At 45.7% G+C, this 23368-nt stretch overlaps 1 protein-coding gene across 1 annotated transcript; it reads right to left on the bottom strand.

Moving 5' to 3' along the window:
- Positions 1-2842: 2842 nt before the first annotated feature.
- On the bottom strand, positions 2843-20563 carry znf219 (zinc finger protein 219). The gene is made up of 5 exons (XM_041964855.1): positions 20415-20563; positions 11794-11878; positions 9271-11590; positions 8940-9086; positions 2843-7351 (listed from the first exon to the last, which is right to left on the bottom strand). Exons 3-5 carry the CDS (start codon positions 11585-11587, stop codon positions 6156-6158), a joined length of 3660 nt encoding a protein of 1219 aa, XP_041820789.1. The 5' UTR covers positions 11588-11590; positions 11794-11878; positions 20415-20563; the 3' UTR covers positions 2843-6155.
- Positions 20564-23368: the final 2805 nt, after the last annotated feature.

Genomic DNA, 23368 nt, shown 5'->3' with positions numbered 1-23368 from the left:
TTCAAAATAAATCCAATTTACAAAAGCCCAAGTGCAGAAATTAGGAATATTTTGAAGATGCGATCGGTATAAAACGATAATAGCATTATATTCTTCTTATTTTTGCACTGCTAACTGCGTATTTATAGATCTAAAACTTTTTCATTTAAAAAACATACTGATCTCAACTATATTTTGAAAGACAGATCAATGACTTCCGGTTTTGTGCCGTTCTTTCTGCGGACTTTTCTCATCTTGGACTGCATTTCTTGAGAATCAAAAAATGAGCCTTCACTTACACAGTAGATTTAATCAATAGTTCTGTTGTTTAATTACTGCAATTAAATCTTAATAGTTTCACTAATAGTTATAATCCAGAGCTGGACTTGGTGGTTTTAATCCTGTCACAGGTGTCTCCACTAGAGGGCACTGTTGCATCAACAGATACTGGAATTCCGATCTGCTCCTGGTCAGGGATCTCAAGGCTGCTGTAAACTCTCTCCAGGTACAGATAATTAGGAAATAATTAATTAGCTGATGCCTGAAGACACTGGCAGAGCTGCAGCGCTCGATACAGCTGAAATCATTTCTGTTGCACTTAAGAAGAATAGCTGGACATGGATGAGAGACCAAAGGGGCCCATCGGGCACAAATCTAGCAACCCAATGGGTCAGGGGCCCCCTTAAGCCCCAGATCTTCTGTCTGTTAACAATAGCTGTATCTGACCCCTAAGCCTCTGTACTTTAGATTAGTGAAAGTTAATTTTACCCTGTAAATGTTACTGAAAAAAGAGGCATTACATAAAAAAGATTTAAATTACACAGTTTAAGGAGGGAACTGTGAGACGTCAGAACCTGAGGAAACATCAGAAATGGCAGCATCATGTCTCAAGCTTTTACAACCCTGAGAAAAAAAAAAACGTGCTAATCTGGTGATCCTCTCTGGAATCTACTCAACTGAAAACAGCACAAAGAAAATTTAATGTTTGACCTCATCAGCCTTCACTGTCCTTCACTGATTTTTGTAAATATCTGCTCATTCTGAATCTGATGCAGCAACACGTTTCAAACAAGTTGGGACAGGAGCAACAAAAGACTGGGAAAGATGTGGAGCGCTCCAAAAACACCTGTTTGGAACATTCCACAGGTAAACAGGTTGATTGGTAACAGGTGATAGTATCATGACTGGGTATAAAAGGAGCATCCTGGAAAGGCTCAGTGGTTCACAAGCGAGGATGGAGCGAGGTTTGTAAAGCTGCTGTCTTTCACAGTGTCCCAACTTGTTTGGAATCGGGGTCGGCGTCCAGAAAACTTCACCTTGTTTTTCCGACCACATGTCTGCAGAAAAAATAACCTTCCTTCTAACACTGACTACTTCACATTTCAAACATAAACCCTCAAAGTCGGTAAACAAACTGTAGAACTGTGGTTCTTTTTCAGGACTTCCATCAAATCTTTGTGGGTTTTTTCTCTCCATATATATGAATTACTGGATGATTTCACAGCTCAAAAACATTTTCAAACAGCCAGGAAGATCACTCTTTGGTTGAACTGGTCACAACTCATAGACATATTGCAACCATCTGGGCCAGAACTAGGTCACAAGTTGGCTTTGATTCTTTTACTGGGCCACAAATAATCCAAAAACGGCTGGGAACCACTGCTATAGAATTTATAATTTAGGATTTCTAACATTACATGCAGCCACAATGTCCAGACAACACATGCGACAAAACATCCTCACCCGCTATTAAATGCATGAGGGCTTTCTCCTCTGCTGGAGGGGAGGAAGTGGGCCCCCCCTGGACAAATGTCTATGTCCTGCAATTCTACTCAAAGCCACGAGAGGGCCCTTTTCTAAAAGTTATTTGTTATGCTCTGGAGAGCTGCAGCTTGATTCAGACTGTGGATTGGTGGAGGAGCATCCTCAGCAATAAATAAATATCCAACTTGTCCAGCTGTCAGGAGTCTTCATTTGATCATGGTGTGCATTAAAAGAGACACTGGTGTAGGAAGACATGAAAGACAGAGACTGGCTTGTTTTCTTTGTGTTTATTTATTTCTAATGCGCTTTATTTTTATTCTTTTTTATCTGTCCACAAAGTCATATTAGTCACTACTATGTTAGATCAGTTTTCCCTCACTGCAATGGCAGTAAACTACACAAGAGCCCAAACCCAGCATGGCCCCCTCACCTCGCAGAACATTTGTCCTGTCACGACAAACATCACCTCCGACGCGATCATACCTATGGATACTGTACATGCAGGATCAGCCCACATGACACCCACTGAATTACGGCGTCGTCCTTTTGGTGAAAAGATTTGATTCACAATCAGGGGATAATAATAAGGTGCAATTTTCGCGTACATTTGAAAAGGGAGCCACATTGTATTCAGTTGAAAACACGTGCAAATGTAAAGACATACTTTGTTTTGTAGAGGATTTTGCCATTTTTTTAAAAAGTCAGACAAACTCAGGGAGGATTTTTTATGTGTTTTTGGCAACTTTGAAGCCATTTCTGAACATGAGCTCAGCCTTGCTTTGCTCAATCAATGGAAAATGGGGAAAGACGCCTTCCAACACTGAGGAGTTTAGAAATAGTTTAGCAAAACTGTTTGATAAAATCTCACCAGTTTAAGTGAAATCAGCAGTTATATAAATACATTTTTATGTAGCAGATGGTTTAAATAGGAAACTGCAAAGGTGAATTTCACCAGTTTTCAGAAAAGCTCATGATCCTGTCCATGTAATTGAGGTCAAATTGGCTTAATTTAGTGTTAAACATCCATCCAGACTGCTTATGGATACATAAAACGACACCTATGTGTTTGTCTAACTCTTACAAAGTGGGCAAGTCTCTCTGAAATCAAGCTAAACCTCCAAAAGAGTACAAGTGTGGGCTCAAGTGCTGCTTTTAGTAAGTTTTTTTTTTTTATGTGCAATAAATTTAGGAATGGAGTCTAAGTCAAAGGCTGCTTTTTTTTTCTTACATTCAAATCTCCAGGAAAGAACTTAGACAAAAGGTTTATTTTGAAAATTCTGTCGTCAGCGAGGAAAATTCTGTCATTAGACGTGCAGGCTGACTGGCAGGCTGTTTTATTCCCATCTGCCGGTGGGAGGAGTAGAAGGGACCATCGCTCAGGTTTGTGCTCTCTTTAAAAAACACAACATCTCTAGTGCTATCTGTACAACATTCAACAACACATTTCTCTTGTTTTTTTTTTTTTTGCTTGTTGTTTTTTTTAACGATAATGCCAAAACAATAATAATTATCATTATAAGAAGAGCATTTTTCCATCTCAACGGCATTGAACAAACACCACACAAACTGAAATAAAAATCTAATAAAGGCCTCAATACCAGATAGTACACGTCACCTTCAAGTGGTGCTAGAGAGAGACAGTTTACGGACGAGTGGGGGGGAGATGGAGGAAGAGCAAGCGTGGCAGAGAGGGAGGGAGGGATGGGTGAGGAAAGAGAGGATGAGAAAAGAGAGAGGACTTGAATTATTTAGCTTTCTCAAGATGATATTTAGTGTCGCCTCGGACATGTTTTGGCACCTTATAAGATTAAATATAATATTCATTAGACTTAGACCTGGGCTTTGGTTTACCAAGGGTTAGTATTAAGACCAAAAGTAGTCTAACCCTACATCTATAATGATTTTTACTCGTCTAAAGGTTAGGTAGTCCGTTCTTTCAAGAGTCTAGCCATGCTAGATTGTAATAAGGCCTAGAGGCCTTGTTTAAGGCCCAGCAGGCCTGAGGAGTAGGATGGAAATCCGGTATGAAAACAGCTTCCCCCAGAAGAGAGGGGTCAGGAGGTAAAGACACGAGAAACAGATTAGGTAAATGGGCTGAGGTGATGGAGGAGGGTAGAGGAAGGAGGGATGTGGGAAGACAGGGACAGAGAGGAATAGAGAGAGTGTGTGTCGATATAGGCTAAGTGCTTTTGGTGAGTTTTACAAAATACACCAGGAAGTGCTTGAAACAGAAGGCACGATGGCATTGACAGTAGTTGTTAAGGAGACACCACTAAGGGACTTTCACTACAAAACTCATAAGGTGCTCTAAAAAAGAACTTAAACACATTAATGCACATTAAGGTGCGGCTGCAATCATAGAATACCCCATCAACAAGTAGATAAATAGTGGTTGTTAACAAGGGAGTAAGATCGCCTCATATTTATTTCCCTAAACATGCTTCCAAAAACACAAGAATTCATGAGAAGAGACTGATTGTTTTCAATTTGTAGCCACCGTTCGACATTTACATGAGGAGGACGCACTTTGAATTTGAACTTTCTTTGACAACCAGTGCAGCGGTTGGACGCCATCGACTGATGTCACTGATCGATGGGGTAAATCTACTGAATCCGCAGCTTCACACGTTTGAAACGACAACAGAAAGTGACGACTTCCATTGAAAAACGTTTGGTCTATCGATAAAGTCAACGGAAAAACAACTACTTTGGGAACTCAAACCTTGCACAGTGCTCTGTATAGACATTCCAACTAGTCTTAGCTCACAAACATTATAATCAATATTACCTATATTGATAACCTTTTTCTGTAAGCATCTTGAAATGAAAATAAACAAAAGTCTGCGTTTTTTTTTCCTTGTCTTTACAAAAGCTACACATATTCTACTGGGATGTCTATGCATTTGTTAGTGTTTTAATAATTACTCCTACCATTGTCTTTTCTTTTCTTATAAAAAAAGAAGAAGAGAGGGAATCTACTCATCTAAAAGACGCCGTACCCCGAGAGTACGGCTTGTTTCTCAGATTTAGTCCTGTTTGGCAGGGATACTGCTTTCTTCTGCCTTCTCTACCTTGTGTCTTCTCTCCTACGGACAAAAGAAAACAAAATTGCTCCTTTTCTGACACAGTTGCTAAGTCTCTGTCTCTTTAAAAAGGTGTCGGTTGATTGTGTTCGGGGGGCTCGAGCGACGTCCCTGCAGCCCGCTCTGTTTTTTTGTTCTTTGCCACGCATCTACGCTGCCTTGGCAACCGAACTCGCATCCGGCGCCATTGTAAACACTGAATTTTGAACCGCGACCACTTTTCATCGCTCAGCCTTTGACCTCTTTCATCGCATTATACATTATTTATATCAGCTTATTTTTTTTAGGTTTTTTTTAAAGTTTTGTTTCAAGCTGAGCCGCGAACGGCCGCCGTCGAGGACATCACGCTGCAATGTAGCATCTCTTTTACAACTATTCACAACACCCTAGAACCACTTTTAACAAATATACTGTACTTAAATTGTTTTAAACTGTATATTCAGATAAAATGAATGACCTATAAGAGCCTCGATGCAAAAAGGAATACCGGAGACTCTCTCGACAACATACATGAACAGGCACTAACTGAAAAAGAGAAAAATGTTACAAACTTTTCTTTCTGTTTTTCTTTAGGACAATCGTCTAGAAACACTTTTCAGACAAACAAGGCAGTGATATATAGTTGAGGGAAAGCACCTGCAGCAGCCCGCAACAGCTACCTCATGCCTTAAATTAATACAGAATAGCTTAGCTGAGGTTCGCAGCTTGAAACTCTTCTAGACTAAACTTTCCTCCTAATCCGCGTTGGCTGAGGAGGAACTTCAAGTTTGAGGTTTCAAACTGTTCACTGGTCGGTCAGGAGAGCATCTCTTCACAGCTGGCTTCGACTTGGTCAGTATAGCAGTCTGGGATATACAGTCCTTTATTAGTGTCGAGTAAATGCTTGTGGAATGATGCAGGATCTGCCAAAGATCTTATACGTGTGTCTTTCATTTATCAAATAGGAGGTCATCTTAAAAATCATCCACCTTGGAGTGAAGCTTGAAAGAAAAAAAGGGAAAAGTGGCCTATACAATCCTGCAAAGCTGCGTCTACGCTCTTTCGTGCAGGAAGTTTATTTTGCGGACGACCACACTGTCAGAACTGAAGTAGACGAATAATATCGGAGGGAACGTAACAGCAGTGGTTTTTCTCTCCATCCTTTTCAAAACCTTAGGAGTCGTGGATCCTCTAATCCAGAAATGAAAGTATAAAGGGGCAAATATTAGTTTGACCTTAAGCCCCATTTCTCTCAGCAAAGCTACCAGCCCCCTTCCTCAGTTCTGTGTCAAGTGTAGCTGAAACATCGAACCTAGCTCTCCAATTTAAATGGTGTCATCCAAAAGCCTGTTAATCTGTTAAGACTCTTTCCTCCTCTCCCAGCATGTGGTTGGAGCTCAGGGCTGGTGACAGAGCGAGGGACATCCTCAGATCCTGGTCTGTTGTATCCTCCAGACTGCTGTTCTCCACATTCTCTTCCAACTCCTCCTCATGCTCTTCCTCATCCCCTTCCATCTTTCCCTTGAGTGCCAGACCATCTCTTACATGGTTGGATACTGAGGCCACGCTGGAGTCTGGGTGGTCGAGGATGTTGTCCAGATGTTCTGCTGTATCCTCAGAGAGCCCGTTCAGGTTCTTGGCCTTAGTTGAGGACCAATGCCCCAGGGGTGCCTGGGACTCTGTCTCGCTCACATGCCTCCATATCGTCAGAGAGTCGAGGTCAGAGTGATCCGTCTGGGGCTTAGTTGCCTTCGGGGCTCCGTCATCCAAGAGTGTCGAAGAGCCTCTCTTGCGCCTGGACTTACTGGTGTGGTTGACCTGGAGATGCATGGCCATCAGCTCTGCTGAGGACGTACGGAAAGGGCAGAACAAACACTGGCTCAGTTTGACCCCTGACGAACTATCCCCTCCACCATCCCCACCACTGACACCTCCTCCTTCCCCTACGCTCACACTCGAATCCTCCTCCATCCCTCCCAGACCGGGTGAGGGGCGACGGGACAGATCCAGTGGTTCAAACCCACCTTCTTGAGTTAAAGGCGCAGACCCTTCCTTGTCACTTGACGGCTGAACCATTCGGCTGGTAGTAAGGGGCTTACGACGGGATACTTTAGGGGCCTTCGGTGGAGGAGACTCTCTGATCCAGCCCCCTTCCATTCCACCTTGGTAAAGGGCCCCCATCACTCCAGACAGATACCTGTACTGGGTCTCCAAGTCGACATCCCTTAGGGCCGCCAAGGCCTTCCGATGCTCCCGCTGGTCTGGAAGCCCCAGGAGCCAAGACTGCTGGCTGGGCCGAGAGGTGGGGCTGTCGGTTTGGCCTCGGTTGACCGGGCAGTGGTTGAGTTGGGATCGGCGCTGCTTGGCCAGCCCAGAGGTTCCAGAGGTCAGACTGTTGATAGTGGAGGTGAGACCGGTGGAGGAGGAGTTGGAGGAGGCTGCCAAGGCGTTGCGTTGCTCCCTGTGGTGCCGCTGGAGGTGATACTTCAGCGAGCCCGACTGGGTACCCGCATAGTCACAGTGGGGACATTTGTAGGGTCTCTCACCTGGAGAAAATAAGATTGACAAAATTAGATGGGGGTAATGGTATTGGAGTTTGCTCATTAATTTTTACATAGTGAAATAAACAGAAGACAGTGTCAACATGTTAAATAATACTGATCAGTAATTTGCAAAATAACTGGTATGGTGCTTTAACCAGTGCTTTGTGGAAGATGTAGTTCTGCATTTTAAAGGTAGATGGCAGTATTCCATTAATGATTAAAATGACACTGCTGGGAAAAATAAAGAGGAGGAGGCATCAAGCTGGAGGCACATCAACAGCAGGAAACGTATTACATATGAAAAGCGTAAACGATCTTATTCACAAGAACAAAAAAAAACTGAACACAAGAAGAGCACAGCTCTATTGATGAATGCAGATGTTCAAATGTATGAACGATTACATTTTGTCACTGGAGCAAAAAAAAGAAATAATGGGATAAAAGTCTTGAGGGGCAATAATCTCAATAGGACAGAAATATCAAGAGAGTATTATTATAATTTGATGCATTCACTTAAATTACTGACCATGTGGTAATAACTTGATGGCACAGAGAAGCAATAGTGCATGAGAAAAAAAGATCTGTACGCTATCATGAATAATATAGCTGTGATGTGATAGGTCCTGTCAACCATAGATGAGTATTCATAATGGAAATACTAAATAGATCTCATTGAATGCTTTCTGGGCACCGTCTTACTGGAAAGGCTTGGATGTGCTCCAGTTTACCAGTTGCTGGAGATTGGTGGCATCTCAGAAATGAAAGAGGGGTCTTAATTTTGATCGAATGCATCAAGCGAAGGCAAATAATAAAAAAAAAAATGGCAATGACTCATGCTGATTATGAATATGGATCATATGGAGTGTGAGTGCTGTGAGAGTTCCCGATTTTAATGAGTCCTACTCATTCAGTATGAGGTTTTTTAGTTTTCTTTCTGTGCTTAAGTCTTGGAAAAGCCTGCTAGACGCTGCTCTACAGTCAGAATCATTTGGAAATTATTTGAGGAACATTTAAGGAGGACAATTACAGATTGGCTTGCTTCAAAGACAAGGTCAGAGAATGTGATTATCAGAAAGATTAAAGGCAACACATTGCGTGGAGAAATCTGTGAGCATATATTTCATGTCATGATACTTACATGAGAATCATTATATTTTATCTATAAAAGCCTACGAACCAATTTCATGTTGCACAATTTAGAGAAAAAGAGAGTACTGTTTAATTACTGGGGAAAAATAAAATGTTTTTTGTACCTTTCCTGGGAATAAGGGTACAGACTAGTGAGAGAAGTGAGCTTTTTACTTTACATGGTCAGTAATTTAAGTGAAGTTTTCATCCCTGGAGTGGCTTCATTTTCCTCAAAAACTACTCTTAACATACCCTCGAGCAAGGCACTTAACCAGGAGCTGCTCCAGTGGAGCTGCTCGGTTGCCTGCAGTGGAGGGCTATGATTAGCGCTGGCCAGCTCTCTGGGGCGAATGTGTTAAAAAGAAAAAGGTACTGCTGCTAAAGCTCGGATGCACAATGAAACCTTTCCAGGGATTTAAAAAGGTTTAAAAAGTAAATGTGTTAAACTCACAGCAGTCCTCACCTGTGTGAACTCTCAGGTGTACTTTGAGATGGTGTGAAGAGCGAAAGGCTTTACCACAGTAGGGGCAGTCTTTTATCCCTCTACCACGCACTCGCTCCCTGGTGGGAACTGAAGGTATGGAGGAGACTGCTGTCAAGCCATTTTCTCCTGCGAGTGGAGAAAAAGGTGGAATAAATGAACGGATAGCAGCTGGTGCGAAGGGCCCCCCGAGAGCTTCTATTTACAACAGAAAAACGGTATGAAAATAATATATTCTTGTGATAATAGCACCATTGCAGTTGAGCAAACAAACCCAAAAGACAAAACAGAAAACAAAAAGGTTTGAGTGTACCTTTGAAGCTTGAGATGACAGAGTGAAACCCTGCTCCCGCCTGTTGTGATCCACCACTGTGCAGTTTTGATTCCTGTCTCACTTCTCCTGTTTGTTGGGATCCACCACCGTGTAGCTGAGATTCCTGTCTCGCTTCGCCGCTGCCTCCTCTTCCTAGTCCCGCTCCTCTACGACTAACACTCCCCTCCTCTTCGGCGCCACCTCCTTTCTGGGGCCTCTGAGTGTGAACGCGAGCGTGAACCACCACCTGCTGCAGGCTGCGGAACAGCTTTCCACAGTCTGGGCATTCCCATGGCCCTCCAGCTCCTCCAGAATCTTCTCTTGGATCCAGGCCTCCAAGGTAGGCTCTGACTTGGTCGGCCTCTGTGATCACTGAGCTCCGACCTGGGCCTCGCTGGCCTTGCTGCTGGCCTCGCTGGTGGGGCCTCTGCTGCTGCTGCTGCTGAGCTACTGCCAGACTGCGAGCCACCAGCTGCCACCATGTTGCCTGGTCCCCTCCTTCTGAAACTGATGCTGTAGTTTCACCTGCGCCACCTCCTCTGGTTGCTCCCCCTCCTCCTGAGCCGCCAATGCTGCCACCGCCACTGTTTCCCATCTCTGCTACCTGAGCCACTGCTTGAAGTCTCTCCATGCAGCTGGCCCCACTGCCATCACTGGGCAATCCCAGGTAGCCCAGGATGGCTGACTTGCTAGAGCCCAGCCCAATTCTGCCCCCAGTTTCCCTCTCTGATCTTCCTTGTCCACCTCTGCCACCTCCTCGCTGGGCCAGAAGGAGGCTTGAGTAGAGGGCATTGAGAGACTGATTAGTAGAGGAGCCTTTGGCCTGCTGCTCAGCACCTGGTCCCCCGAGGGCTCCCAGCCCGGCCTTCAGCCCGAGCTTGTTAAGATGTACTTTCATGTGGTTTTTCAGAAACCAAGGTTCCTTGAAGCCACGGCCGCATACCTGGCACTTATGGTCCAAGGAGTCCTTGTGCTTTCGCATGTGTCCCTTCAGGAACCAAGACTGGGTAAACCGCTGTCCGCAAGTATCGCAGCGAAATGCTGGCAGCGAGGAAGATGCAGCCACTGCAGAGGCTGATGTCACCTGTGGGGTACTTGGGGTTGGGGCTGGGGTATGGGTCGGTGTGGGCACTGGAGTGTCAGGGGTTGCAATGACTGGCCTGGAATTGAAGGCCGGTGGCAGAGCAGGTACCTCAGGGGAAGGGTGGCACTCCTGCAAGTGAGATGCCAGGCTCTCTTCTTGGCTGGCAGAGAAGGGACAAAGAGTGCATTTATACGGATTGTGGAGAATGCGGACGTGGCGCGCCAACTCCAAAGCTGTGCGGAATTTTCCTTTGCAGGCATGGCAGCGAAACGTAGGCGCTATGGGAGTAGACGCACCCTCCACAATGGTAGAAGAATAAGGAGAGGTCACAGAAACAGGGTCCTCTGTAAGTGGAGGGGTCAATGGTGTGCTGTCCTCCAGCAAAAAGTTCGGGTTCTGGTCTGTCTGTAGGCCGTCATCTAGACCTTTGTCCTCACCATCAACATCCTCTTCTTCTGTGAGATGTTGGATGAGAGTCCCTGGCAGTAGACGCTGATTTGGGTGACTTCTGTGATTCTGGGCTAAGTCTTTGTGGTTCTGTTGGATTTTGAGGTGCTGCTTTAGGGGTGCTGAGGGGAGTCCAGTCCGGTACAGGGCTGACGCTCGGCGGTCTCGGTCCAGACTGTGAGCTCGGGCATGAAGAGACAAAATGCTTTGGAATCGGAATCTCTTCCCACAAACATGACACGGAAACCTGAGCGCAGGCCCTGATGAGGCCCCTCCCACTCCAGGTATCGCCCTGGTAACGGTATCCTTCTGGAACAGCTGGAGGTCTAGCTCGTCGTTGCAGTTTCCACTCTGCCCCGATGAGAGGGCCAGCTCCAGCGCTCCAAACCCGAGGACTGGCGCTGATGGCGTGGCCGGTGGAGAGGAGTCCAAACAAGGGCTGCATCCGGCCTCTTGTCCCCCTCCTCCTGGGAACAGGGCCACAGCCGGGGTTGGGGACGGAGGCACTCCATCCAGTCCTTCCTCATCATCTTCTTCATCGACATCGTGGTGATTGTTATTTTCCTCGTGGAGGGGGAAGGGAGAGAGAGGGAAATAAGGCGTGGTGTCCAGACTCTGAGGGGAAGGTTCTGGGCTGTGAATTGGCAGGACAACAGGGCTGTCAGGTAGAGAGAGCAGGGTGTGAGGAGAGGAGGCCTGGGGGCTGTGGTCCAGGGATGGCAGTGTTGGGGGGGACTGGGGCTGCTCACAAGAAAGAGACAACACACACTCTGGCGGAGAATCCATCCTCTAGGAGAGAGACAAGGAGAGAGGCAGATAGTGAGTGGGACGGATCACTTTGGAGGAGAAAAACCAAGACAAAAGCGTAAATTTGCATGTTGTGCATGATTATCTTTAACTGTAACATGATCTTGACCAGATGTGTGAAATAGCCAAAAAGTACATAAAAACAGGTTCATATGTCTGCATGTGTGTATGTGAGAGAGAATTACCAGCAGTGTGTGTGATGTTATGCCATTCTTCAGTGTCTCGGCTGATGGGGGACACACTTCTGTGGCAGCCTCCTCCTTTAGTTTTCTGGAGAAGAAAAAAAAACAAGCAAAACCCTAATGATGAATGAACTTCACTTAAATATTATTAGAAACATTATTTGCAATCAAAAGTCTAACAATTATTGCACTTGAATTATGTTGTTGCCAGCCAAACACGCACATTATTGAAGCTATTATCTAACTAAAGACTTTAGGTAAATTAGCAATATCAGTGTCAATGTAGGCGTACATGCTTTTGAAATATTGAGCGATGAACTGCAGGTAGCAGATTTTTCTCAAACAGGATAAAAACCAATTTGCACCGAGACTCTTTGATTGTATTCCTTCATAAATGCTACTAGCGGGGAATAAAATGCATACTAATTACAGCACCGGTTTGAATGTGTTTTAATGCATGTAAATGTTAAGTACAAAGCAAACGTTTATCTGATCTTCATTTACCCCTCAGTTTGTGTAGGTGTATGCCTGCGCTTGAATGTGTAACAGGTGTGCACCTGTTCTGCCTCCTGCACGTCTTCACAATGCGCTCCGGCATACTGTTAGCACATATGGGATGATTAGCCGGAGTGTGAATGCGCGCTGGTGTGTATTCTGTCTGTGTGTGTGTGTTTAGGAGTTAAGGGCACCACCACAGGACATGGACTGTCCCAAACAGGATGGGCGCGCGATGTTTTGACTTCCCCACACACCCTTCCTGTGCACTCATACAGTAGCAGCTTCTTGCTTAAAATCGGGACTCTACACACACATACGCACACCCACACACATTCAAGTACAGTACGGCAGCACTTATGCAAGCCATATTTGTTAAATCTGCTGCCTGGGTGTGGCGGCTTTGACCCATGCACTGCTTAGTCATGGTTACTTGTTTAAGTAATGCACAAATGTAAGCTTATTCTTCTGTTGTGTTGACTGTACTGCAACCGTCACCCCAGATAACAGAGTCAGCTAAAATGTAAAGTGTGATATACAGCATATTGAACACACAAGCACTTTGGCAAGCACGCTCGCACACCCAAATATTTTGAGTGCGCAGCAGTTTGCATCAGTTCGACCGGATTTATGCGCATCGGCTGTTTTCGTCCATCATTCGGCGGAGTTGAGAAGCAGCAGAGGCGCCCGCAACAAAACAAAAGGTCATCAATCATTGTGGCAAAACAATGGAACATCTGTGTTCGCAGGTGTGTCGCCCATATTTGTGTTCATGCGGCGGTATGGCCACATATGTGTTCATATGATCTGTTGGATTTGTGTGTGAGTGTGAGTGTGTGTGTGTGTGTGTGTGTCACTGAGCCTGCATGACAAAGAGAGTCTCATGTAGCCAGTTGACATTTTAGCTCAGCTATGACTCACAGGGATATCACACCATATCAATCACATAAACACACACACAACCACAGACACACACACACACACACACACACACAGAGTCCTTTCTTAATCCACCATTATTGTTCTCTCTCTCCCCGTCTTCCCTTCCCTTCTGTCTTTCTTTCTCTCCCTGATTCATACTCTTCCCATCCCCCTCTCATTCTCTCGCTCCCTCCCTCCGTCTATTATTCACTAATTTTCTTTCATTCTCTCCCTCTCTCTTTCTTTCTCTCCTGCAGTGTTGCCAGTTGGCAGAGTGCCAGGGAATGCTGATATCAGCTGGTAGATTGGGCCCTGCCAACATGGCGAAGAGCAAAAATGAGAAAGGAGGCAGACAGAGAGAAAGAAAGCGAGAGACAGAGAGAAACATACAGCGCAGTTACAAACTGGGCAGCATAAAAAAACATTGTCAGAAGCCCTGTGAATGAAAATGATTTAATGTGATTGCCAGCATGGTGTTGAGGGGAGAAGGGGGAAGAAAAATAGGGTAAAGAGACAGACATGCTGGAACAGAGAATAAGAGGGAAATTAGAGTGGTGGAGTGGCAGGCTGGGGCATAACATGAAGAGAGAACAACAGATTTAAAAATCATTTGAAAAGTCAACACACAGTCAGATACAGAGAAAGCGATGCAGAAAGGAGAAGGAAGAAAAAAGGGGTCTAAATGTATCTGCAGCAGTGTTACGTCTGATGGCATTATCATATGAATATCACCATCACAATGCATTGTTCTACCGTGACGCTGGCTGTCGCCAACCACCGGCCCTGTCATGCCAATAAAGACAATTTGGATAGATGGAGGGAAGGAGATAGGGCGCAGCAAAGGATGCAGGGAAGGGGGCTGGGGCGGCTGAGGGACAGATATCAGATTGGAATGAGGTGGAGCGGGAGCACGTTAAAACCCAGGTGGGAATTAGCCAAGAAATCCGGCCACCTAAACCGCCTTCGGACGTGGCCCTGGGCGCATGACCAACAGAATCATTCAAATTTAAGAACTTTTGTACGCGAGAAAAGCGCACGTGGATGGATCGCGCAGGTGCTGGACAGGGTGTGAGCTGTCTCGCTGTTCTGAGGGATGTGAACGCTGTGCAAAGATGCGTGCAGCAGTTTTGCAAGTATTTTTTAAAAGTCCATCGTGCAAATGCGATTTCAACGTCAGGTGCAAATGCAATCCACCTAATCATACACTCTCCAACCACGCTCCTGACGTGGAAAGAGAGGAAAAAAGCATATTAACTGGATTCACTTGTTTTTCTTGCAGCGTACGTGCAGCGGCGTAACAACGTAGCAATTCACATGGTAATGACAGCTTAAAAGCGTATGGTTGTTGTGTTAAGCATCGCCATGATGTTGTCATTACAGTAATTGCAGTGTAAGTTTGCGGGCACTGAGATAACTGACGTTACCTTCGCTGGAAGTTGCTTTTTATGTCAGAGGTCAATACGCCGACTTTCTATTTTTAACCGCCCCGAAACATCTGCATTGTTTCAATACCGATAACTCCTCCCGCACTTCTGTCACAAGGTGTGTGTGGAGGAAAAGGGGGGGGGGGGGGGGGGGGGGGGGTGGGTGGGTTGCTGAGTCATACATAGCATCCGTGATAAAGAGTTGCCAAGGGAGCAGAAGCACAATATGTTCAGACAAGTTTATTTTTGGGGGGTTTTGATGTCATTGTGTAAATATCCACTGAGTGATAGAGTTTTATTGTGGAGGCAGCTAGTGCAGGTTTGTACACGCCGCAGCGCTACACATCATAATTGTAAATGTGAGGGTGTGAACACCTTTCACTTAGTGTTTTTAACAGCGTATGTGTGTGTGGGCAGGAAGTACTACATCTGCTCAGCCCTTGCATTAATGGTACGTGTGTAAATGTGCGTTATAGGCTGAGTATTAAGAGCGTCCATCGCCTGTAGCGGTGGCTTCAAACCTCTCTGGCTTGTTAGCCTTTGTAGCACCTCCTTGTCACAGTTTGCATTATTAAGTGTGAGCTCTGAACAGTTTTAACCGCTTTCATAGTTTAAGGAAGGCTACAGTATTTCAAAAGCAAAAAGAAAAGCAACTCTGCAGCTGTTTCTGTCTTCTTTCCAAGCTCCTTAATTATCTACCGACCCCTATGATTCATCTCCTGACCCCTGGGGAGGCCCGAGCTCCAGGTTGGGAACCCCTGGCCGGCCTCGACACCGAAGAGCGAAAAGGCTATGCAACAGCTACCTTTGTGTTGTTCTTATCTGTGCCTGCATGTGTGTTTGTTGCACATGTGCCTAAAAATAGGCAACCTCCGAGGTCTCAGGCCTGGGCCTCAGGGCGCGAAGTGAAATCTGTATCTGCAGGCCGCGTGTGTGAATCCTTTACAAGTGTGTCTTTCTTCCAGCGGTGTTGCTTGAACTCTCATGTGATGAAGTGTGTGCGCGCCGAGGTGTCCTCTGGGGATAAGTGGGTGTACGAGAGACTGACCACAAAAAAAATATGTGCACGGAGGAGAGGATGAGCGGCCGAGGGAGGCGGGGAGGGGAGGCCGCTCTCTGTGCGGTACAGTATAATTTGGCCCTGTGGTTTTTATCGCGTGGTCACGTGGCGAACTTCCCCACAGACGGTATTCATTTCCTTTACTTCACCTTTCCCTGAACCCCCCTGCTTCACTCCAACTTCGTCTGGCTCTCCCCTCCCCTCATCTTCAGCTCCGGCAGCGATACGGGGGAAAGTCTCCGGTACTCCGGGTTCCCGGTGCAGGAAATGCGAACTTTTCTGTGTCGTTTTGTCCTGAGAATGGAAGCAGTGCTCCTTTCAAAGGGCTCATGTTTGCCTCGTGGTCCTTTAGGGACAAGGCGTCCTTCAAATGGACATGCGATTGACCTTTTTGACACATATTTTGTGAGCCTGATGAAGAAAAAGTTCAAAATGATGATGTGAAACTGATACATTGAGCAGCAGACTCTCCATCTGTCCTCAGCTTTCGCTCAGTCGTAGGAGGCCAACAGCAACATGTATTGAAAAAGTGAAACTATCTGCTCTGCTCTTCTACATTTAATGCTATCCTGCTCCTTCTTTCTTCCTGTCTACCCTTTCCACTTCGTTTCTCCGTCTCCTCTCACTGCTGCTCCTGCTCTTTCTGAATGAATTCCTGCTCCAGCAGGGAACGCCAGCCTTCCTCGGCGCGCCGAACTGGGAGCGACGCGGCGGTGCCAGATCTGAGCGGGGGAATCCGAACGTTTGGAAACATCACAGCGTCTCGGCAGAGCGGCGAGACTCTCGCTCCGAGTCAGGCGGGCCCGCGCTGTGAGCGGAGGCGCCGGCCGACTCGTCTGATTCAGGATTACAAGGCCGGGGCCTTAAGAGAAGAATTGGTTTGGAGCGCGCAAATGTCATAAGGAAATCACTGGAAAGGCTTAACGGTGCACGCTGAACATCACCTCCAGGGAAGAAGCAAAGGTAGGAGCGAACAGACGCCTGCGTGATGTTTTCATTTTCCCGTCAAAAATCTACACAGCGGCCGGTCCAACGGCAAACATCCATTCAAACCCTCTCATCAGCAGCAGCCACCCCCACTACCCGCTACCCACAAGCCCCAGGGATGCTGACCCTACACTGTGACCTCCTTGTGGAATATGTGCATCAGACATGTGAGCACCTATAGAAAAAAATAGAAACTGTTAACACGGGCTGATTCTTCATTCACCCTGGGGAAATTTACAGAGCAGGTGCTCTCTTTCTTAGCAACACCTTGCTTCATGCGCCCTCCACCACACTGTGTTTCATATACATAGATATAAATACAGAACGTGCATGTTTTAATACTTGAATCGACACCTCTTGGTGTAATTCAGGGTGGAGGACCTTGCACAAGGGCACCTTGACAGCAAGCAAAATAGGCTGGAAAGTCTAAAGGTGGTCTAAAGGTGATGGTCGCATCAGGAAGGGCTAGTTTGTGTCATAAATAAACATTCAAATACAAAGAATATGGCTCGCACTCCAGACTCTCCTGGAGAGCTTTTGAAGTGCTGCACTCGCTTGGACGCGTGAAAAATAGCTGCGTAAAGAATAGAAAACAGAGTTTCAGGTAAAGTTTGAAACTACTTCGCTCTCTCTCCTCCACACACCTGGAAAATGGCTGCAGGAAGTGAGCAGCCGGTCCCCCCCGACATAATGAAGGTGTGGGCGGAGGGTGATGCCGCTTTAATACCTTCAGCCTCTCTAACCAACCTTTAGGCTTCCTCCGCTCGCCATCTCTTGATGATCGGACCCACGCGGCCCTATCTTTTGCTTGACCTGCTGCTTTAAACCGCAGCGGGCCCCTTCTGTGACCTGCTTAGCCCTCGAAAACCGGGATTCAGTCGTTCAGACACGCACGCCGGGGTCTGAGAGGGAAGAGAGAACCGTCTACCTGTCCGCCTGTGCTGTGAAAATCAGTCTGAAACCGGTGTGCAAACTCGATGCAAGTGGCACAAGTGGCGTACTATTTAAGTAAGACCCTAATGCTCTAAATACACGCTAATCCCGAGCAGCCAGCAGAACTCTCAACAGTCTCAAAATGTCACAATGCAGTAGATTCTCCCTAACTGAGGGCAGGCAGGTGCCTCTCCCGCAGCGCACTAATGACCCAATTATATCAATCAGAAGCCTTGATTGGTGCTACACTCCTCTCCCTTTTCCTCTCTCTCTGTCTCTCTGTCTCTTTCTCCCTCACACACAGTCTCTCCCCCAAGAGCCACCTGGATGGGGTGTACGCGCCCCCTCAAGTACAGTACAGCACGTACAAAGATGGGGAGGAGGCGGCATTGACGGTGGCGGAGGAGGAGGTTACTACTTGAGCACAACAAGCAGAGAGGGGTCTGAATGAGGCAAAGCCATTAGACAGTTTTTAACACAGGGCCAGTGTCCCGCGGTCATTAGTACAGTCGGTTCCTGATGAGCATTCGCACCATGAAATCATCCTGCGCCGAAAAGTGGACGACCTGCGAGGCTACTTCTCCCGTAGGGACCTGATTCTTCTAGTGTTCGGGTTTTTACATGACGTGCAGATGCTCGTCTTACTAGTTTCAAGCAAAGACTGGGCAAGAATGAGATTTTGAGTGATTACAAAAGGTCAAAAATCAAGAGAAAACACTCACTTCAACATGAATGTGGACACTCTCCAGAATTATTTCATATCTTTAGGGTCATTCAATTAAGAGAATGTGTGCAAAACCCTTTAAAAAATGGCCAAATTTAAAGATGAAGTACACAGAGTTTACTTTAACATTCCTGTTTATAGGACAAGCCAGCAATGCCAACCTACTTCCAGAATGCACACGCTCTCAAAAGTGTGACATTTCGGGTGGATATAAAAATAGGGCATTTCGGGATCCCTAAACATATTCCACTGGATATAGAGAAGGCGACAGGAGTGTCTTTGGTCAACCCAGATGACACGTCTGCGCCTTATCTCATGAGGAATTTCCTCCTCGCCCCTGTGATGTGCGTCAATAACGTGCAACCATTTTCAGTCGCTCTTTCCCCTCTTCTCTCTCGCGGCCATCTCAATTAGAGGCACATTAATGAAATAAATAACCATCAACAAACAATGCACTAATAAACACCCCCGCTAAAACGCGATTAACCCTGCCCGCAGATGGTGTCCGCGCACGATCCGACTTCCAAAAAAAAAAAAAAAAAAAACGCGATTAAAAAAGCACGAACAGCGGGGACGTAGTTTTTTGGAAGTCGGGGGCGGCGTGTTGTGTGTGTGTCATGTCAGCCTATCTATCGCTCTCTCCCCTGCTCCATTTTGTTCTTAAATTTTCTATACAAAAGATTAAGGGAGGGGAAAAGACGAGTGAGCGAGCGGGGAGAGGACGGGAGGAGGAAAAAAAAGTGCCATCATGGATTTCATCTTGAATCCGCTGCCAATCTCCCGAACCGACATCAGTCCCGAAAAGCGACACCGTGTCCACAAAAAACGCACATTTTATAAGCGGGGCTGAAAAACCGGTAACTTCTCCGCGCAGAATACAATTTGGCAACACGCGTTTTGCACACACGGCCACAGCGTTGCACGGCACACTTGCTATGCTACTTTCTGAGCTTCTAGACACCGGAGGTGATGTTAGGACAACTAAACGGGTTGTAGTAAACAGTGTAGTAAACGGTGGGCAAAGTGTAACGTCTATAAAAGCCACTATTACAGCCCGCGGATGCGTTTTTGCGCACATCCCAGCTGAAAGTGGCGGTGCTCATCTCGAAAACAATGCACTACACTGTGCCTAATGTGTGTCCAACAAAAGAATTAGTCCGGCTAATCGCATCCAGCCACAAATTACGCGTTGGAAATCAACTTGCTAACATGCAAAAATCCACTTTAACGCCTGGGCAATATGTCTGCGGCTTATCGACATGATCCGTTACGCACCGAGAACTTGTGCCTCTTGTCGTAAAAGCTACTTTTTTGGGGGCCAAACGTCGTTTTCTTTCACCCCCAGAGAGGTTAAATATGGATAAAGGAGAAGAGGTCATAACGCTGCCTAATTCCAGACCTAGCGTCCTCGCGCGAGTACAAATAAGTCCAAGCTAACAGAACTTGGTTAAAGTTTTAACGAAAATACATCCTAAACCGCTCCGAGTGACTTTTCGTGCACTTGCGACCATTTTAAAGTCGCGTTTTAATTCCGCCTCGACTCGACTTGTCCAAAATGTTTTCCGAATAAGACGCGAAACGGTGCGTTTCGCTCCGCCGTTTCATTTTGTCATGTCACGGGCTACAGGGGGGCTCGCGGGCTACATGCATGTCGGCCACGCGCGCACATACGCCGGCTTACATACATGACACACACGTAAAGTGGTCCGGAGCGCGCGGTTACATACACGGGCTCACATACATGCTCCACGCCGATCGGTGGCACGCGCGCACACACATACACATAGACACACGCGCGCGCGCACACACACACATCCAAACTGCAAAATAAAAAAGCGGAGGGATAAACACACAACAACAACTATATTGGCCATTATCCCGTGTGTTGCTCGTGGAGAGAAAGAAAAAAAAAAGAGGCAACAACAGTCGGCGTTAAATTCAATTTTGATAATGTTTCATCACCGGTGTTTCATGCCACCATGCATAAAAGTGGATATGTAAACAGAGTGGTGGCTAAAAAATGAACTAGATAAATGAAGATATAGGATATATGTTGAAAGTAAAGACTCAGTGTACTTACGGGAGAGGCGGCGAGGAGATTAATGACACGACACGTCATGATTACGTTTCACTTGAATTAAATACATTACGAGTTGGGAAAAAAATGGAAATCAGGGTTGTATACAAGCATACGCCGTTTCCCCCTCCCTCCTCCCTCCGTTTGGTCACCCTCTTCTTTCTCTCTCTCTCTCTCTCTCTCTCTCTCTCTCTCTCTCTCCTCCTCCTCCTCCTTGTCCTCCTCCATCTCCCTTTCTTTTCCTTCTCCCTTTCTCTCCTTTCTTCTTGCGTTTTTTCCCGTTTATTGTACAGGAGTGAGTGAATAGGGAGCAGCAGAGGAGAAGTGGGAGGGAGAGTGATGTAGGTTGGAAATGTTAATTATAATCTCAGCACGGGCACCATTTTACAACGCTGTCATCTCTTCACATTTGTATCCTAAATATGGCATCTCGGGTGGCGGGTAGCTGACAGTTTGGAGAGACTTTTTTTTATTTTTTTTTTATTTGGTGGAGGAAGGAGAAGAAGAAGAGGAAGAAGAGGATTAAAGGGGAAAAAAAAGTTTCACACCAATTGAAGTGTGTTAAAAGTGATGCAAGGGACAACAGGCAGCCTAGATGTTGTGGCGAGCCACCCCGGAAGCACATGGCCACTTCCAGGATGGGAAGACACAAAGTGCACATATTTGGATGTAGGGTTCCCAACGCGAGGTCCGGGGACCGCCGGGAGTCCCTCAAGGGGCTGCCAGGGGGTCTGGAGCAGAAATAGCAGCATCGGTTTGGGGAAACACTCAAATTTGGACTTGGTTCAAGGTTTAAGCTCAGGCAAAGTGTCTACAGCTGGTTGCACAAAAGCAAAAGTACAATCACACGGTGCATTATTTCACATCATATCTTGGCTTCCCCCGACTTTTTCAGTGGGTTTAGTTGTTGGGAAAAGTTAAAAAATCATACATGCAGTCCATCCCAGAACATTTCCCGCATGAGTCATGTGAGAATGCGAGCCGGGGTCGACGTTCAGAGATATCTGTGCCGCCGGATTCCCACCACAAGACTTCGGAATAACAGCTGTAACATTGAATTGAAAAGCACGTAGACGGTTACCTCTATATGGCGAAAGATGTTTTTTTACGTACTGTGAGCCAATCACAAGACTCCACTGATGATGTGTTTCTATCATGTGGCTTTCTTCTTTAAATTTGTAATTATTTCTGTTTATTTTAGCATCCAATGCTCTTTTAATCTTTCCTCTAATGTATCAAATATGGGAATCAAGTAGATCACAGAAAATATCACCTGACTCATAAACTTTGTAAAAATGGTCGTATACCTACAACCAGCTTTGCCCCATCTTCTTCTTCTGTTGCGTTTGATGGCGGTTGGCATCCATAAGCGTTGCATTACCACCATCTGGTGGTAGAAAGTTGCTAGCAGTGCCTGAAAGCTTATCCCAGTAATTTACCGGGAACTGTGTGTGAAAGAAGCTCTATTGTTTTGAGCAGCTGAAGGCAGAAAACAGATGCAGAGACACAACAAAGTATCACCTTAAAAATGATGTTATTGCCAATGTGTTAGCTAACATTTAGTCAGGCATTCCTTTACAATTATTACCTGATGAATTCAAGTTATTCTCTCTCCTTTTAGCTCTTTAGTCGACCATCTTATGAGAAAAATACTATCTTTTAGCTCTGCTTTGGTCTCCACCAACACCTGATGCGACTGTCGGGTTTTTTAGCAACTCGCTAATGCTAAAAAGAAAGCGTGTTGTATTTTAAATGTGGACAGCAGCTACCAGCTACCACCCAATACCATATTGCAAATTACATGTGAGCTCAAAATTTGATAAGTAAAATATGAATTAATAAAAAGCTTCTTACCATCAACCGAACATTTATTTTCGTCTACCATGTTTCTGCGTAGTCAAAGTCGAAAAGTCGAGTCGAGGAAACATATTTTTCAGATTATTCCGTGAATTAAAATCAGATTTTAAGATGAGCACAGAGAAACTTTCCCTCTTCAGCAGATGAAGACGCCGTAAGACTGTTTTCACTTTTCATCTTTCTGAACAGTGAAGGTCAAACTGAAAGGTTTAAAACCCAAACAATGAGCTGAAAGAGTGTTGAAGAGCTGAGTGATTATTCTCTGTGGGGTCGTCGCCATGAGAGAAAAAGTTGGGACGCTGTGCAAAACATAAAAAAAACAGTGTAATAACTTGCTCAATTAAAAACAGCACATATATATTTGTTTTACCTCATCAGCTTCACTGATTTTTGTAAATATCTGCTAATTCTGAATTTGATGCAGCAACATGTTTCAAACCAGTCGGGACAGGAGCAACAAAAGACTGGGGAAGATGTGGAACGCTCCAAAAACACCTGCTTGGATCATTCCACAGATAAACAGGCTGATTGGTAACAGGTGATAGTATCATGATTGGGTATGAAAGGAGCATCAGGAGCGAGGTTCACCACTTTCTGAACACATGGTTGGATCAAGGATGGACTCAGGAACACTTTGTAAAACTGTGCGAATGATTGCTTCCTGTTTTTATTCAGGTTTTACGTAGCATCCCAACAGTTTTGGAATCGGGGTTCCGTTAAATACCGATCAGTGCAGCTTTAAAGTTTACTAAAAGTCACAGTCAACAGTTGGTGTTCAGCAGCTTTTCTCAACATCCAGACTTTCACATTTCCGCCCATGTGGTGGTGTGAAAAAGCTCAGCTGTGAATAATGGACCTTTGATGTGAGGACTGGCGTTGGAGGGACATTGTGCACCAGCTGAGGCCTGAACCTGGAGTAAAAAGTTGACTTTCTACTAAAAGAGGAGTTTTCATCAGGTTTCAGGATCTGCAGACCTACAGATGAACGCAGGACACGCAGCCATATTAAGTCACGCTGGAAGTTGTGTCCCACGATTGTCAATCTGTGGGGGAAAAAAAGCCTTGATTCAACTATTCAGTATTTTCATTACACCTTTAAC

This window comes from Chelmon rostratus, chromosome 23 (assembly GCF_017976325.1).
Source record: "Chelmon rostratus isolate fCheRos1 chromosome 23, fCheRos1.pri, whole genome shotgun sequence".
Taxonomy (NCBI): domain Eukaryota; kingdom Metazoa; phylum Chordata; class Actinopteri; order Chaetodontiformes; family Chaetodontidae; genus Chelmon; species Chelmon rostratus.
This window is presented reverse-complemented; position numbering and strand designations above follow the sequence as displayed.